The sequence below is a fragment of the Mauremys mutica genome, chromosome 6, assembly GCF_020497125.1.
Source record: "Mauremys mutica isolate MM-2020 ecotype Southern chromosome 6, ASM2049712v1, whole genome shotgun sequence".
NCBI lineage: Eukaryota > Metazoa > Chordata > Testudines > Geoemydidae > Mauremys > Mauremys mutica.
The window spans coordinates 65,004,481-65,021,067 of NC_059077.1; the positions used below are offsets into that span (position 1 = coordinate 65,004,481).

Sequence of the window (16,587 nt, forward strand, 5' to 3'; positions counted from 1 at the left end):
GGGGTTCTACATCAGTATAGTTAATCCACCTCCCCAGAAGGTGGTGGCTAGGTCAATGGAAGAATTCTGACCACCTAGCATGGTCTACATTTGTGCTTAGGTCATCTTAACTACCTTGCTCAGGGGTTGGGTTTTTTCAAACCTGTGTGACATAGCTTAACTTCTGAGTTTAGACCTGTTCTTAATCTCACTCCTGCTGTGGTACTTTTCTATGAACAGGGTAGAGAGCTATTGTGCTTTTTCTTGGAATTACTCAATATTGCTCTTCACTGAAGAAGCTATGTATTGAATAGCTTTTGGCAACCATCCAATAGCTGTTACCAACTCACTATTACAGTGATGTCAGTGATACCTGGTTTTTCAATGACAGCAGCAGCAGCTTGGAGAGTCTGATAACTGGAAATCCAATATGTTGACAGGGGAAAAAAAACAGTAATTGAAAGACTCTTAAACAATGTTCTCATTAAAAAAAATAGAAAATTTAATTTTTTAAAAACATCAGTTAGCCCACGCTCAGCCATCATTAACCAGAAATTGCTATGCACTGTCTTTCACAGCAGTTCCTTTGTAACAGCACTCATCTCCTTGGCATCTAGACACATTTCATCAATTAAAACCAATAATATATTAGCATAATATAAATCTTTTAAAGTAGAAACAAACAGCCAAATTCCAGCTGTTTAAGCCTATGATCAATTAAAAGCTTTACCGAACAGATTGGACAGAGTACATTACAAAACCAGTCCTTTCAAATGGACAGAGAATCCCTAACAGCAAGAACGAAAAGTTTATTTTTAAAAATAGAAACAAAGCAAACCAAGCTAAACTGACAAAATTGCTCATCACTCAACACTTACCTTGGGTGAGATTTTGGTTTTGCTATGGGCAGATGAAAATAAAAACTTTTTGCCACCATTTCTTGTACAGTACAGGAATAAACAATCTGTAAAACCATAGTGACTTCTAAAAATAATTTAAAAAGAACCAAACCACCCATAAGGATGGAGGACATGGCTGTGTATTTAAAAACAAACAAACAACTGGTTTAGTAACATATTAAATAATCAGCCAAGTAGACTAATGGTCAAGTATCATAACTGGAAACTCAACAAGGAGCCCCCTACATCAGACCATTAGACCAATGGTCCTAGGTCAGACATTAGAACAATACCTCCACTTTAGACTGAGGTCAGGGCTTAACCTTACTTCTTAGAAAGCAGGGATGGGCAAACAACGGCCCGCGGGCCAAGCCATTTTAAGCCAACCCGCCAGGTCCCGCTGGGGAGTGGGATCTGTGGCTCGGTCTTGCTCCGGCCGGGGCGCTGGGTCGGGGGCCGCACTACGCGGCTCAGCCCTGCTCCGGCGCTCCAGCCAGAGAGCTGGGTCAGGGGCTGCTCTGATGCTCATGGCCCTGCTCTGGTGCTCTAGCTAGGGTGTTGGGTCGGAGGCCGCTCCACGCGGCTCCCAGAAGCCACAGCATGGCCCTGCTCCAGCTCCTACACACTCCAATGGTCCCCTCCGGCACTTCAATGGGAGCAGCTGGGACGGTGCCTGAAGATGGGGCAGCATGCAAAGCCACCCGGCCATGCCTCTGCATAGGAGCCAGAGAAGAGACATGCTGCTGCTTCCCAGAACTGCTTCAGGTAAGCGCCACTCAAAGCCTGCACCCCTGAGCCTCTCCCTATGCCTCAAACCTCTGCCCCAGCCCTGATCCCCCTCCCACTCTCCAAACCCCTCGATCCCAGCCCAGAGCACCCTCTTACACCCCAAACTCCTCATCCCCAACCACAACCCTGAGCCCGCACGCCTAACCAGAGCCCACACCCCCGCCTGTACTCCAACCCCAATTTTGTGAGCATTCATGGCCTGCCATACCGTTTCTGTTTCCCGATGTGGCCCTTGGGCCAATAAGTTTGCCCACCCCTGGTCTAAAGGAAAGGATCATCTGATCATGACAAAATGTATTACCTTCATATTTTCAATCTCCAGGTCCATCATGAAGATAAACTACAGTGTGGAACCACGGTTATGAGTGGATTCTTAAGTCACTTTGATAACCACATAGGCTGTTACAGAATAAGAATCCAGTTTTTGAAAATTAAAGCTGACATTTAAAAATAACCATAAATGACCCCAACGCCAGGCCCAATAAGATTCCTGTTATGCGACATAAGGAATCTAAGGGAGGAGCAAAATGGACTTCATGCACCATCTAGAATTAATAGGATTTAATTCTGGACTTGGTTCACTCAGGGGACACACAATCAGACTCCATGTTTAAGTGGTGCACCCTCTACTGATGAAGAGGGTCATAAAAAAAAACCCCAGATACGCCTCTCCCGAAAATTATGCTGAACCAAGTACCAGCTGGACAATGATCACAAAAACTAAGTCTAGTAGCAACCAATTCTCAACAATTTAAGCAAAGGCAGGCCTCTCATCCAAGATGAGCTATTAGACAGTGGTAGTCTATGCAATGAATAGATGACAGGTAACACACCGCTTGTTTTAAATAGAGCACACCTTCATTCTGTTCTAACAGACTTCAAAGTAAACAAAAGTACATTTAAAAAAAAGCTAAATTAGACGTAATTCAGTCATCTGCTGCTTCTAGCATGAAAAGTAAAGTTGAAAGTGAAGGAACAAAGATCAACTACCAGCATGTAATTCACAATTCTGATTTTAGTTTTTACAAATTTTGAATTGTCCAAATGTACTCAATTTTTCATAATTATAACTTCATACCTGCTGACGATTACTGAGATCCAGCTGCTTCCAGAAGTGGAAGTCTAAACAGAGGTCACGCCAGTATTTACAAACTAACGATGCTGAAAGGCAGCGCTCATTCAAGGATAAATTGGAAAATATCTGTTTAAAAAAAAAAAAAAAAGAAACTTGTCAGATATGGTAACCATATATGAGAGACAGAATTAAATGCTTTCCTTATTAGTTGATCATGAAAACCTATGTATAAGACAGACAAAAATATTAATATCGTAATTGCCACTTGTTTCTATTGTTTGTCCCAGACTTGTTCAGTCAAGGATGAAAAACAGGACTAACAAAACAGCTTTGTTGAGATATTAATCTCAGTCAAATAAACCACATGGTATAGAGCATGGATTCTACTCAAAATTTAGTTCAGGCACAGCATTACTCTGATGTTCTGCATGTGCCAGAGACATAACACAACTTTTAAACAACGTAACAGTGCTTTATTAACTGAAACACGTTCATTATTTTTTTAAAAAGCATCCTCAGAGATCACACACAAGGATAGCCCAGAGGTTCAGCAATACAAATCATTGCAATGCAAGGGATTCAAGTGCAGGATTAGCATTTTATCCTTTATCCCAACTCCAGAGGCTTTGAATGCTACTGAGACACCATGATCTGCAAAGATGGAAAGATCTGTGTCACTCTACAGAGGGATTTTTTTTTTTTTTAAATAATGGAGATATACCCATCTCCTAGAACTGGAAGGGACGCCCTCTGCCTTTGCTAGCAGGACCAAGTACTGATTTTGCCCCAGATTCCTAAGTGGCCCCCTCAAGGATTGAAATCACAATGACTGGGTTTAGGAGGCCAATGCTCAAACCACTGGGCTATCCCTCCCCAGCTGAGGTTCTGTGAAAAAAATTACACCTAGTCCTCTTTCAGAGGTTTGGCTGTAATGCAAAACAAGAAGGTTGTGATAAGAGTTAAGATTGAAGAAAAAAATGCCAAAAGCTTTCATGACATTTGGAGATGAATGGGAGATGAAAAGTCAGCCAAAAGTCATTGGCCCAGAATGAAGTGAAAGAAGTTGCTAACAGAGCTTTAGGAAAAAGGTGCACAGGAATATAATTACTACTCTAAGTTCCTAGCCCTGCTGCTGTTGCCAGACAAGGCCCCTCCAGCCTATGTCCTTGTGATGCTGCCACCTAGGAATAATAATTTGCTGTTGCTACTATTTACTCCTAGGGATCTCCAAAATAAGTAATGAAAGAGATACAATGGTGGTAAGCTCAGAGACAGTAAATCCTTTATAGCAGTGTATTCAAAATTCGGGTCGCAACCCAGTAAGGCACTGGGTCACTCTGGTCAGCACCACCGACCAGAATGTCACCAACAGGAAACCGGCCAATGGGAGCTGAGGGGAGAGGAGGCAGTCCCTTCGGGTGAGAGCCGTGCAGAGCTGCTTGCACGCCTCCGCCTAGGAGCCAGACCTGTTGCTGGCTGCTTCAGGGACATAGCAGTCCGCGGTGCCAGGACAGCCAGGAAGCCTGCCTCTGCGCCCTGGCTGCACCATTGACCGGGAGCTGCCGGAGGTAAGTCCGCGCCCCGACCCTGCACTCCAACCCCCTGCCCCAGCCCTGAGCCCCCCCAAATCCGGAGCCTCTCCTGCTCCCCAAACCCCTCATGCCCAGCCCCACCCCAGAGCCTGCAACCCCAGCCCAGAGCCCTAACCCTCCCACACGCCGACCCCCTGCCCCAGCCCTGAGCCTCCCCAAAACCCAGAGCCCCTCCTGTACTCCAAACCCCTCGTCTCCAGCTCCATTGGGTCGCAGGCATCAACAATTTTCTTCAACTGAGTCCCCAGAAAAAAAGTTTGAAAACCACTGGTCTAGCCTGAACAAAACAACTTGGGTATACTCCCCTGAGCCATCAGTTTACCCATAAACAAAACTAGTGTTCTCCCTTGAACCATTGTTGTTTCCCTACAAAAACCCCAACAAACGCTCAAGCAAGGTTCTGATGCCTGGATCCAAAATCTGCATCAGCTCCATTGGGACTTCATCTTTTCCTGACTGATCATGCTGGGGGCTCTGCCTCTCTCCAGCACTCTGGACCCTCAGCTACCACGACCACCTGGGAACCCCGACCAGTTCAAACTTCAGAGTGGTGAGAAACCAGCTCTCTCTCAGTATAGCCTTCTAATCCTGACTTGTGTGATCAGTTATAGCAGGAGTAGGCAACCTTTCAGAAGTGATGTGCCGAGTCTTCATTTCATTTATTCACTCTAATTTAAGGTTTCACGTGCCAGTAATACATTTTAATGTTTTTAGAAGGTCTCTTTCTATAAGTCTATAATATATATAAAACTAAGCTATTGTTGTATGTAAAGTAAACAAGGTTTTTTAAAATGTTTAAGAAGCTTGATTTAAAATTAAATTAAAATGCAGAGCCCCCCAGACCGGTGGCCAGGACCTGGGCAGTGTGAGTGCCACTGAAAATCAGCTTGCGTGCCGCCTTCTGCACGTGTTCCATAGATTGCCTACCCCTGAGTTATAGTTTTAAGTTATAATATTAAATCTAACTGTTTTGTTTGTTTGGCTCCCCTATGGTTATTACCTGGCAATAACAACTTTCATGGTTACGCTGGGGGGTCACGCGCGCTCTCTCTCTCTTGCTCTGCAGCAACGCTCCTCGTACCTAAACTAAAGATCCCTGTAGTGCCCAAAAATCCTGTGGGGTTTGGTCATCAACTGTGTTATTACCAGAACAATTGTAACATGAAAGTGGGGGATAGGGATATGCTGAACCTAGGACATATGAGGGTGGCAGCTTGGAAGTGCTGCTCGACCCAGACTGCTCAGGCATACTCTATTCCAGTGCAGTGTCTATGGCATAGGAGGGTGACAGCTTGGAGGTGCTGTTTGACCCAGCCTGCCGAGTCCAGGGACATATAAGGGGTTAGCTTGGAAATGTTCATTAACCCAGTCCTCTCAGATGCACTCTGTTAATGTATGTGTTTGTCTGATTCTGGGGCTGGAAAAACCCAGCCCTGGGGAACCTAGGTCCTGCAGGATAGCTCCATTAGGAAGGAACTTGTGTTGTCATCCAGAGCTCTACTTCTCTCTGCTACAAGTGACACAAGCAGTACATTGATAGAATTACACACCCACATCCCACCCAGAAGAGTAACCCTAATAAATGAGCATACACCAAATATTGGGCAAATCTGGTAACATGGACAGAAAAATATTTTCTCTAAAACACTTCTCACAGGAAAAAGTTATGAAAAAAAAGCAAATGTATAACCTGTCAGGTACCTCAAAGAAAGTGAACACAACTGAAGTTTGCTATGAAATTTATCTAACACTCTCATATAGTATAGTGCTTTTCATCTTTAAAGTTCATTATCAACACAAAACTGTATTAACACTTGAACACAGGATACAGGCATGGTCCCATGTGTACTCGGTAGGACAAAGGCTCAAATTCAGTAATAAACAAAATCTTACTGTGTAATTTAGTGATTCTATCCTGTCTTTTCCTCCCTCACATACTACTACAGCTCATAATGAGCATGTTCAACTGAGAAATTCATCAATTATATTCAACAATGATTTTTGATCATATTATTCATTTATGCTCTCCAGGCAGCTCCACAAGTCTTGGCTGTTGTAATGTTGTTCAGTCAGTCCATCTCAGAACCTACTTCCCCACCGCGCATGTCAGGGAAAGGAGGCTGGTAGCCAGCCTCCAACAACTCATCTCTTCAGCCTTTGGCTCTGTACTGTTCACCAGGCAGCCCAAGTACCCAGCCTGCCCTTCTGGTTCCCCACCCTGCACTGGCTGCAAGCTTGACTCCCTGACTCAAAATTGTCTGGCTCTACAAATCAGCTCAGGAACACGTATGACAATCTAATTAACCCCCAACCAATTTTAGGAAAAGCTTTGGAGAGCAAGAGGCAGCTACAGGCCGACTCCGGCATGGCAGAGACAGAAGGTACCTGACCGCAGCAAAATAGCATAGCATTTTTGCAGTGGGAGGTGTTCCACAACATGTTGGGAAAAGTCCATGGGTGCTTCCAAACAAAGTGAATGAGAGTTCATATCTCTCATAACTATTTTTTCATGCTGACTGCAAAATCAGGCAGGCGATACTTTACACCGTTCAAATATTTAAGGTTGCCCTTTATAAAAGTCTGCCACCAAAATTTAATGTTGATTCATACAGCATCTGAACCAGTCCTACCTTTTCTTTCCTATTGCCAGTCTATTTCTTTCCCTTCACAAATATGCCTCCTCTCTCCTCCCAATCTCTGTCACTTTTCCTATGATCTGTTCTCCCATGCTGTTCTATATCATTGTCTCAATTTAAATTGCTGCACACTTACTGAACTTTGTAAAATCATTTTTATAGCACACAGCATGCTTACAACACTGGTAAGTTAGAAATTTTAATGACAAGTGCAAAAGCCCAAGCCATCAATTTCTGCAGAATTTAAGATGTTAAAAAAAAAAACTTTCTATACATTATGATTGCAAAGATAACCTTCAAAACATGAACCAAAACATCTTCCTGACAGTAACAGTGCCTCTGATGCTACTCCTAGCTTCACCCAGCAGCAGCATGGTGAGGTTAACAAGACAAGTTTCAGACTGTTTTTTTTTGGAATACTATGGGCAGCAGTGAACTTTTCAAAAAACAAAAAAAACCACCACCAAGTCAGTTTCATGCTTGGAAAAGTTTGTATGCAACTGTAGAAAAAAAATGGAATTATAGGAAAAGAGTAAGGACAACTTCTGGGAGAGAATAATTCTAACTTACTTTCTAGCTACCTCCTTGCAGGAGCCAGGAGGCTACAAAGTTAGGAAGAAGATATGTAAAGGTCTTTCCCAGAGCTAGAGAGGGGTAGAGCTTCAAATGTGTCAGATGCCTACTAGCTAAAGGAAAATATTTAAGATGGAGCCCCAAGCAAGGTTCAGAGAGAGCACCTATAATGGAGGTATGTCCCAAACTGGCCCTGAGCAGGTAAATTAGCCAGGCACACCTAATTAACCAATTAAGCAGCAAGTCAGGGAGAGATGTAGGCTACAAAGAGTCCACTAATTAGAGGAAATAAAAGATACAGCTTCTAAGTTTTGTAAACTAATTAGTAGAAGGCTCAGCTGGGCAAGAACAGGTGGGGCCTATATAAAGCCCAGGAGCTGAGAGCAACAAGCAGCAGCAGGAAGGTGGGCTGCTGTTATTCCCTGAGAGAAGGGAGTTGGGAGGCTGGCATACTCAGAGGATGGAAGCCCGTTATGTAGGAAGAAGCCAAGGGAAACAGCAGCAAGGACTAGGTCAGTACAGGCATTGGCTACATGTTATAGGGTCCCTGGGCTGGAACCCAGTGTAGGGGATGGGCCTTGGCTCCCCTACTAGACACTGGGTAGCAGCATAGGGTGTTGAAGACATCAGATGGGCAGCTGGTCTGGAAGAACTGTGATTTCCCTAAGAGCAAAGAGGCTGCAGACTAGGAGGAGAAGATGAGTAGAGCAACCAGTAAGAAAGGTGGAACACCTGGAGAGCTAATTCCTAGAACAGCCAGGAAGACATGCCACAAGTGGTGAGGGAACCCCATCACAGCACCCAATCTCAAAAACAAGAGTTCCAAATGGGAAGGAATAGTGTCAGACATCCAGCCTGCAGGCCAGATCTTATCCGCATGATGTATTTTAGTGCCCTGTTCAATATTCAGATTCCACATAATCCATGAAGCCATTAAAATATAAATTTCTAGCCCTTGTTAATCTTCCACATATGAACTGAGTGTAAACCAATGCAGCATGGTCATCCTGAGTCCTGAAACAGTAGCTCAGAGGTTTGAATTCCCCAAGCCCTATAATTCCCATTAGATATTAACTCTAAAGCCAAGTCATGACAATTTAAATATCAGCATTAGCCATTTAACTGCTTATTATTTTAGTGGATAGAATAGAGGAGGAAAGAAAGGGGGGGAAAAAACAGACAGGGAAAAGGGAGAGAAAAACAAAAGGAGGATGAGTAAGGAATGAAAACAAAAGACAAAAGGTGGTGCTCCTAAAAGTGAGCATGTGTTTTACTACTGTGTGTTAGCAACTGTGAACAAATAACTAAAGATGTAGTTATTAAGCAAAAATCATATTCAACCCTTGATCTTTATATAGTCTTCCAGTTGATAACAGCAGGAGTTCCCTAGCCCATGGATCAAGTTCAAAAATTGAATTCAGTCCTCTACATAGAATTAGTTTGACACATCTGCTTTAGACATTTAAAGTAAGCAAATGAAAAACAAGACAATTAAAGCTAGCCTCCATTTATCCACCACCCTCCCAAGCAATTCATTAGTTTCACATAAAAATAAAATGGGGTGGTTGAACAGCATGTTTTAATAGAATACTGGTCTCCTAAACTTGAGGCTTACATGACTACTGCATACTGTGGAAAAAACTTGTTCATTTCACCATTACCACCTCATCCCTTGTTCCATCTATTTTATTCCTCTGTTGCATCTTAATTAGGATTCAAAGATCTTTGGAGCAGGAACTGTGTCTTCATTCTTCACATCAGCCTATCACAACAAGACTCCAACTGGGGCCTCTATACACTACTGTAATATAAACAATCACAACCACCACCACTGGACTAATCAGAAATCTGAAGTAAAAATCCCATCATGAAGTGGATGGAAGCAACCAAGTAAGAATACAAGTTTAGTTAAGGAGTGTATGGAAAATAAAAGGCAGCCAAAAAGTACAATGAATTAATTCTAGCTGAGAGTAACAAAAGAGAAACTATACTAGAGAGGAAACCAGTATTTAAAAAAAAAAATCAAGAGGGATGAACTTGGATTCAGAGATTGGGAAGATACTGAACTCAATTTTTAAATCTATCCCTACTGTGAAAAATACATTTAAAGAAAATTATCAAGCAACAAAGACCTTGCAAAGACTACTACTGTATTAATAAAGAGTAGATAAAACATCTGGGAAAATATGAACAAAAAATAATTGACTGAATTGGGGCCCACAAATTTTAAGGTGTTAAAAAAAAAAAAACCCAACTGGCTAGTGGGCTCACCAAGCTATTTTGAAAAGTCATGGGGAGCTGAGGAAGTACTGTAAGATTAAAGAAAAGCAAATGTGCCAACGACCTGAAAAAAAGTAATCCTGGGAATTACTGTCAATAACTTCTATTCCTAGTAAGATAACAGAACAAATATTAAGAAAAACAAACACTGAACACCCCAGAGAATACTGTAACCATGAGCAACATGGGTTAATAAAGAAATAATATTGCCAGACCGAAGCAATTGTTTTATAGCATTATGAAGACAGGTCCCAATCCTACAAACATTTAAAGCACATCAACTCAATGAAGCTGCTCATGTCAATTATGCAAATACTTAAGTGTCTGCAGGACTGGGGCCTTAGTAGATGAAGAAATATATAGATGCATGCTTGAGCATTAGTGTAGCATTCAATAGTCTCCTCAAAATCTGAATTGTATGAGTAAGACTGGCTTGGGGAATGTATGTAAGGACAATAAATAGGTAAAGAAACAATGTATTAAGTTACGGAAGAGGTCACAATTATCAATGTTTGGATCCAGTAATATTTCATTTAATATCTTTGTTAGCAACACAAAAAGAGGGGCAACAAAATAAATTCACAGCTTAATGTTAAATGAGAAAGCACCGTGATCACTAGTGAGGACAAAAATAATACAAAGGGACCAAGAAATTAGCAAAATGGGGAAACAACGACCTCAGTTTGTATTTGGAAAGATAGTAAGCAGAGTATGTTAAGAAAAAAATAATCCAAGACAGATGCTAATATTCAGGTTGGGAGAAATGTGGAAACCCAGATAATGGACACCAAAACAGACAAGTCTGCAATGCAATATGCCAGTATAGCAAAGTTAAGGCAGTTTTGATCTGCATATAAGCATCATGGAATATGAAGGATAGGAAAGCAGTTATCCGACTCTATACAACTCTACTGTAATTCTTTATCAGAATGATCAACCAAAGTAAATATGGAACTGGAGAGTTTGATTTATAAGGAAATATTAAGAACTAAATATGAAAAGCATGACTAAAAAAATAGCTAGTGGGGAGACATAACAGTCTACAAATAACTGAAGACTAAACACCAAGAGTGGAACAAGAAGTGAACAGAATACTATTTTTTTTATATAAAATCAAAGGAAAATATATAGAAACTGATAAGATGTTAAGCACTGTTCTGTAAATTTGCAACACAGAAGTCCACATGTATTATTTTATTCTACTTCTGACACTGAACCTTATGTTAAAAGGTGTTATTGTAATATATGCCAAACAAAGAGTATTACAATTGTTGTACAAAAAGTCAGATTTGCCTGAATATGTACAACTGATCTCAAATAAATTTTGAACAGTATTTCCTCTGAAAGTAGAACCCAAGAGTTGGGTCACAATCTAGTCAAATTAAAATCCTTTCCATTCTATCAGCATCTCTTATTCTCCCATCAGTGGTCATCCATGTGTCTCTCTCAATCACACACAACTCCAACAGCCTACTTGTCAGCTGTAGCAAACAGATGTATTTACATGAGAGAGAAAATTTTGGCAAGGAAAGGTTAAATCTGAAGTTCACCTGAGATTATGCCCTAGGGCTCAGGGTGTGGTGAGAATACATTTGAATATTCTTTAAATTAACCTTGACTTAAGTCTTGAAGCTGAACTCATTACCTAACACTAAGGGCTGGGTCATTCCACATCCCATGGTAAGACTCTCAGAAGGTCTTATTGGGTTCCTGGAAGCAGGCAGGCAAAAGCACACCTATTGCTAAAGGACCCACCCCCAGCCTTAGGGGAGGATCCACAAGGTCCAGGAACTCAAATCATTACGGGAGACAACCAAAAATCTAACAGGGACAGGTATAAAGGGAACCTGAGGGGGAAAACTGAACAGAGAACCCCAGACAGCGCCCACTGCTCCTCAAAGATGTCAAGGGAGCCGGCAGAAGCCGTCCAGAGGAACTCTGAAGGGAATAAGGTAGGCAAGGTTACCCTTGCTAAATGTCTCCCAGATTAGTAACTTTACAGAACAAAGTAATCACATGCCTTTTCCCTTCCCACCCAACTCCAGAATGCCCATTAGCTTCATAACTAGACCCCATCCACCTCCATGCATGGATTTCAACCCCTTGGAGAGCTCCTGCAAGTTCCTAGAGGAAGAGAGAAGTGGCAGAAAGGAGAAGTGACATTGTTGAGGCAGCTAAGGCCTGGTCTACACTACAGAGTTAGGTCAATGTAAGGCAACTTATGTAGCCTTAACTTTGTAAGCATCTACACTACAAAAATGCTCCCACCGATGTAAGTTGCCCACTACACCAACTTAATAACTCCACCTCTGTGGGAGGTTGATATAGTTAGGGTGATGCAATGTCTGTGTAGACACTGCATTAGTTACATCCCCTTTTAGCTGTCAGCCCCACCCCAGGGGTCACAGCTAGAGTTCTGCTGCCTCTGTCTATCAGCCCTGTCCCAGATTCACTGCTGGAGACTCACCGGCTCGACTCCTGCTGACAGACCCTGAGGTAGGGGAGGAAAAGGCTCCCACTGTCACCCCCAACACTGGTACACTTAGGTTGGTGCAAGCACTCCTGATGAGGGGACACACCACCAGCAGCATGGACATGAAAAACAGCAGTAGTTACTGTGGTGGCTGTATGTCAACCTAATTTAGGTCAACTTAATTCTGTACTGTAGACAAGGCCTAACTCTCTTCCACTTCTGCCTGGAGATCTGCATAGCAGGGGAGAGGGTATAAGTTGATCCTATATCTTGACTACATATTCAGAAAAAAAAATAAGGGTAAGATCCTGCTTGCAATGAAGCCACACTCACTGCAATGGGATGAGCATTTAGCCCTAAATGAAATCTCTTAAATTTGCCTATTAATTGTAATAATCCACAGAGGAAAACAGTAGCTATAAATTTTTCAAGAAACATAATATTAAGATGGAGAGAAATTGTTTAATGCTACTTCGTATATTGATCCAAAATTTGTTTACAGTCTCAAGGAAGGAGAGCTGTAACCCTGAAACACAAAAGCAGGGTCCAAAGATACATTTGCACTTGAACGTAAACCCATTCTTGAGCCCAGGCTCAAGGCTTACCCCCCTTGGGTCTACACTGCAATTGCACTGTCCCAGTGCTCAGACCCAGAAGCCTGAGCCAAGTCCCAGGGTCTGAGCCCTATTGCTTTACAGGGAAGGCACACTCAAGCTTGACTCAAGTTCCAGGAGTCATCTGGAAATATCCCACAATTCCATGGGACAATTTCCTTAGTCGTCTCTATCCCAACAATCTGTAATCCGCTATTGAAAACAGAAGACTACACACACACACACACACCCCTTTGGCAAAAGGCAACAACTCAGGTCAATGTTAACCTATTCTGTTCTGATCACTTACCTGCAAGCACACTGTCAAAGAACCTCCTAGGTTTGCAATAGAAAGTGATCCAATCAAGCCTTCTGCAAAGCAAGCTGCTTCTTATAGTTTCCTTCCAGTACACCACAGTCCAAGGGCTAGAGCAGCCACATTTTGGTGGAAGAGGGTCCGGGGGGCATGCTAGGGACCTGGGGGCTTTGATTCAGGTCTATGCACTATAGTGTGACTGCCAGAACCCTAGGTTTGAGCACATGTTAGAAAAATCTTAATGTAGAAGTTAAATATAAAGTAGACACTCAAGGCCAGGGTTCCCTAACAGGAGTCAGCTAGCTCAATTCTCACTAACCTTGAGCTTATACTGCATCACTGACATCTCTACATCACATTAAATAGCCCCCTATCCCGATCCCCCTGAGCCCCAGTCAGCTGTCACGGGCCAGCCCCAGGGGTGTAGGTGCAATGTAGACATACCCTGAAAAGCCATAGCTGGAACCTCACAGACCCCCACGATCATTCACTGCTACCGGGGGGGGGGGGGGGGAAGCAACAGCCCTCCGAGTTTGAAACACCTTCAACTCTGGCTCCCCCTTATCTGCTGGGGAGAAGTCAGCCCCCTGGCGGGGCCTCCCCGCACCCAGACCCACCTTGAGAAGGATCGAGGGCGGCAGATGGTTGATGTCAGGGGGCGGTAGCTGCAGCGACTCTCGGCAGCACTCGCTGGGGTTCTCCAGCGGCTCCTGGCGGTCAGGCTCGTTACCTTCCTCCTCCTCCTCCTCCTGCGGCGGCAGCTCAGCGGCCAGCTCGCCCACGCCGCCACTTTCCCCGGCGGGGGCCCCGGGCAGCGGCCTCTCGCCGCCAGCAGCGCGGTCCGAGGCGCAGGGGAGGGGACAGAGCTGTTGCTCGCTCGGGCACTGGCAGGCGGCAGCCTCCGGCTCCGGCGGGGCGGCGGCGCCGCAGCGGGGCTGCTTGCAGGGGGGGCAGGCAGGCAGGCCGGCCCCTTTGCGCTTACACACCATGTCGGGGGCCGGCTCGCCGGGCGGCCGCGCCGAGCCCAGGAAGGCCCGCACGGGCGGGGGCAGCAGGCCCGAGAGGAGCAGGCGCTGGCACGGGCCCCGCTGCTCCCAGGCGGCGGGCGAGAGGTGCAGGAGGCGGCGGGCGGCGCGCTGCTCCGGGGAGCTCAGGGCCGCGCAGAGAGGCGGCGAGTCCCGGCCGGGCAGGGGCTGCTCCGGGGCGGGCGGGCTGGCGCCGTGCACGATGAAGCAGAGCATGCAGGGCCCGCGCAGGAAGCAGCTCCGGCTCCGCGGCGGCACCTTCCTCCCGCGGCGGCGGCGGCAGCGACTCCTCTCCCGGCTCAGGCTGGTTCCCTCCCTCGAGAGCAGGTGGCCCATATAGGAAGCTCCGGCGCGGGGATTTGCGGGGGCCCGGCCGCCGCCCCCGGGTAGGTCCCGCCGCGGTGTCAACTGCAGCCGGTGGCAGGGGCGGCGGGTGTCATGGTGCCCGGGCGGGGGCCAGTCGCTGGTCACGGCGGCAGCGGGCGGCGCCGGTTGTTCCGGGTCTTTGAACCGGCAGAAGCTTCCGCTACCGCCGCCCTGACCTTATCCAGGCGCCGCTCGCGGCCCAGCAAGAGGGGCCGCCCCGGGGCCTGGGCTCTGCGGTGCTGCCGCCTGCGGCCGGGCTGGGCCAGGGCCGCCAACCCGCAACGGCTGCTCGGGCCGAGGATGCTCAGCGGGACGCCTCGAAAGGAGCCAGGAGTCCGCCATCCGAGAAGTCACTCCCCGGGCTCCCGGCTGGGGGCTGTCCCTCACCCCACACACACCCCCCAACCGCCCCACATCTCCTGCACACACCCCACCACAGCTCTATTCCCCGTAAACACACACAACAGCCCCACTCACCATTTGTGCACACAACAGACACACTCGCCCTAGGTGCGCACACAGCATCAGCCCCACTCTCCGCCTACACACACACGGCCACATCCACAATTGCCCCTCTTCCCCCCACACCCACCCCTGTCCCCACAACTCCACTCTCCACGCATATATCTCCACAACAGCCCCTCTGCCTCCATACAGTCACCCACAACAACCCCTCTCCCCCCTACACACACACAACAGCCTCACTTCTGCCCAGGGGCGGCTCTAGGGTTTTTGCCGCCCCAAGCAGGCTGCCTTCCGCGGTTTGCCTGCAGAGGGTCTGCTGGTCCCGCGGCTTCAGCTGACCTCCCGAAGCTGCGGGACCAGTGGACCCTCCGCAAGCACGCCGCGAGGGAAGCCTGCCTGCCACCCTCGCGACTTGCGGCCCCAAGCACGCACTTGGCGTGCTGGGGCCTGGAGCCGCCCCTGCTTCTGCCCCCGCTTCGCCCCCACACAAAGGAACTGCGGCTTCTTTTACAAGCATGTTGCTAGGTACTGCACCAACTGAAAGACTATGCGTACAGTTCACTCACAACAAATTCTGTGTCCTCCAGGAATTGCCCTTTTCCAAACACACCCCAGAAGCTGCTTCCCAAAATGACATTCACTTCCAGGAACTGCTTCCCCAGGAATTTCTACCAAATTCTTCATTTCAGGACCTGCTGTCACTCCCCAACATCTCACACAAGAGTTATCTTTTAAAACAGGCTCCCCAAAACAATTAAATTACAGCTGAAAAACTACATCTCACAAACCCTCTGGAGGAATTACCCATTCCACCCACAAGATGCACACAAACAACTGCCACCACCCCGCTTTTCATGTGGATTGGACAAATTTGGCTCAGTACCCAGTTTGGTGGACTCTTCGGGTCCTTGATTTCAATCAAACTCTTCAGAGGGAAAGGGTAGTTTTGCATATTCTCAATGCGAATGCTCTGATTTAAAAAATACAGCGGTATTGTTTGTTGAGATATACAGTAATACTTTATTTTCTGGTCATTCAGATATTTTAACAATATTTTACTGTAACATTTTTATCAGAAGCAATTTTGTAAAACCAATAAGAAAACAGACAGTTCTATGATGTCAATGTTTTAAAGGAAATTCTTACATAAAAGGTGAAAATGTTAACTGGAAAAATATCCCTGAATTGTGTTAAAACTTTTAACAAATAAAGACAAATAAACATGCATTATACCTATGTTCAAGCCCACTCCTGCAGACACTCAACAATGGGAAACTTGACTTATGTGTATAGTTCCTATTGAATTAAATGGGGCTACCAAGGTGAGTCAAGTTATACATGTATTTTTCAAGATCACACTTAGGGTATGTCTACACTGCAATTAGACGCCTGTGATAGCTGACTCAGGCTTGCGGGGTTTGGGCTGTCCAGCTGTTTAACTGCTGTGTAGATGTTCCAGGTCAGGCTGCAACATTCCAACTTGGGCTGCAGCCCAAATTCTGGGACCCTCCTACCTAGCAGCATCC

General features: G+C 45.6%; 1 protein-coding gene across 4 annotated transcripts in view; it reads right to left on the reverse strand.

The window, feature by feature from the left end:
- Nucleotides 1-14,932, reverse strand: part of FBXL17 (F-box and leucine rich repeat protein 17) — a 468,601-nt gene extending 453,669 nt beyond the window's left edge. For 2 of the 4 annotated variants that reach the window (XM_045021619.1, XM_045021621.1), the window contains exons 1-2: nucleotides 13,823-14,931; nucleotides 2,746-2,868 (exon numbers count right to left, since the gene is read on the reverse strand). In XM_045021619.1, coding sequence (XP_044877554.1) covers nucleotides 2,746-2,868; nucleotides 13,823-14,566 — 867 coding nt within the window. In that variant the 5' untranslated portion in view covers nucleotides 14,567-14,931. Of the gene's footprint in view, nucleotides 1-2,745; nucleotides 2,869-13,822 lie in introns of all 4 variants that reach the window. The other 2 variants (XM_045021620.1, XM_045021622.1) reach the window with 2 other exon arrangements.
- Nucleotides 14,933-16,587: the final 1,655 nt, after the last annotated feature.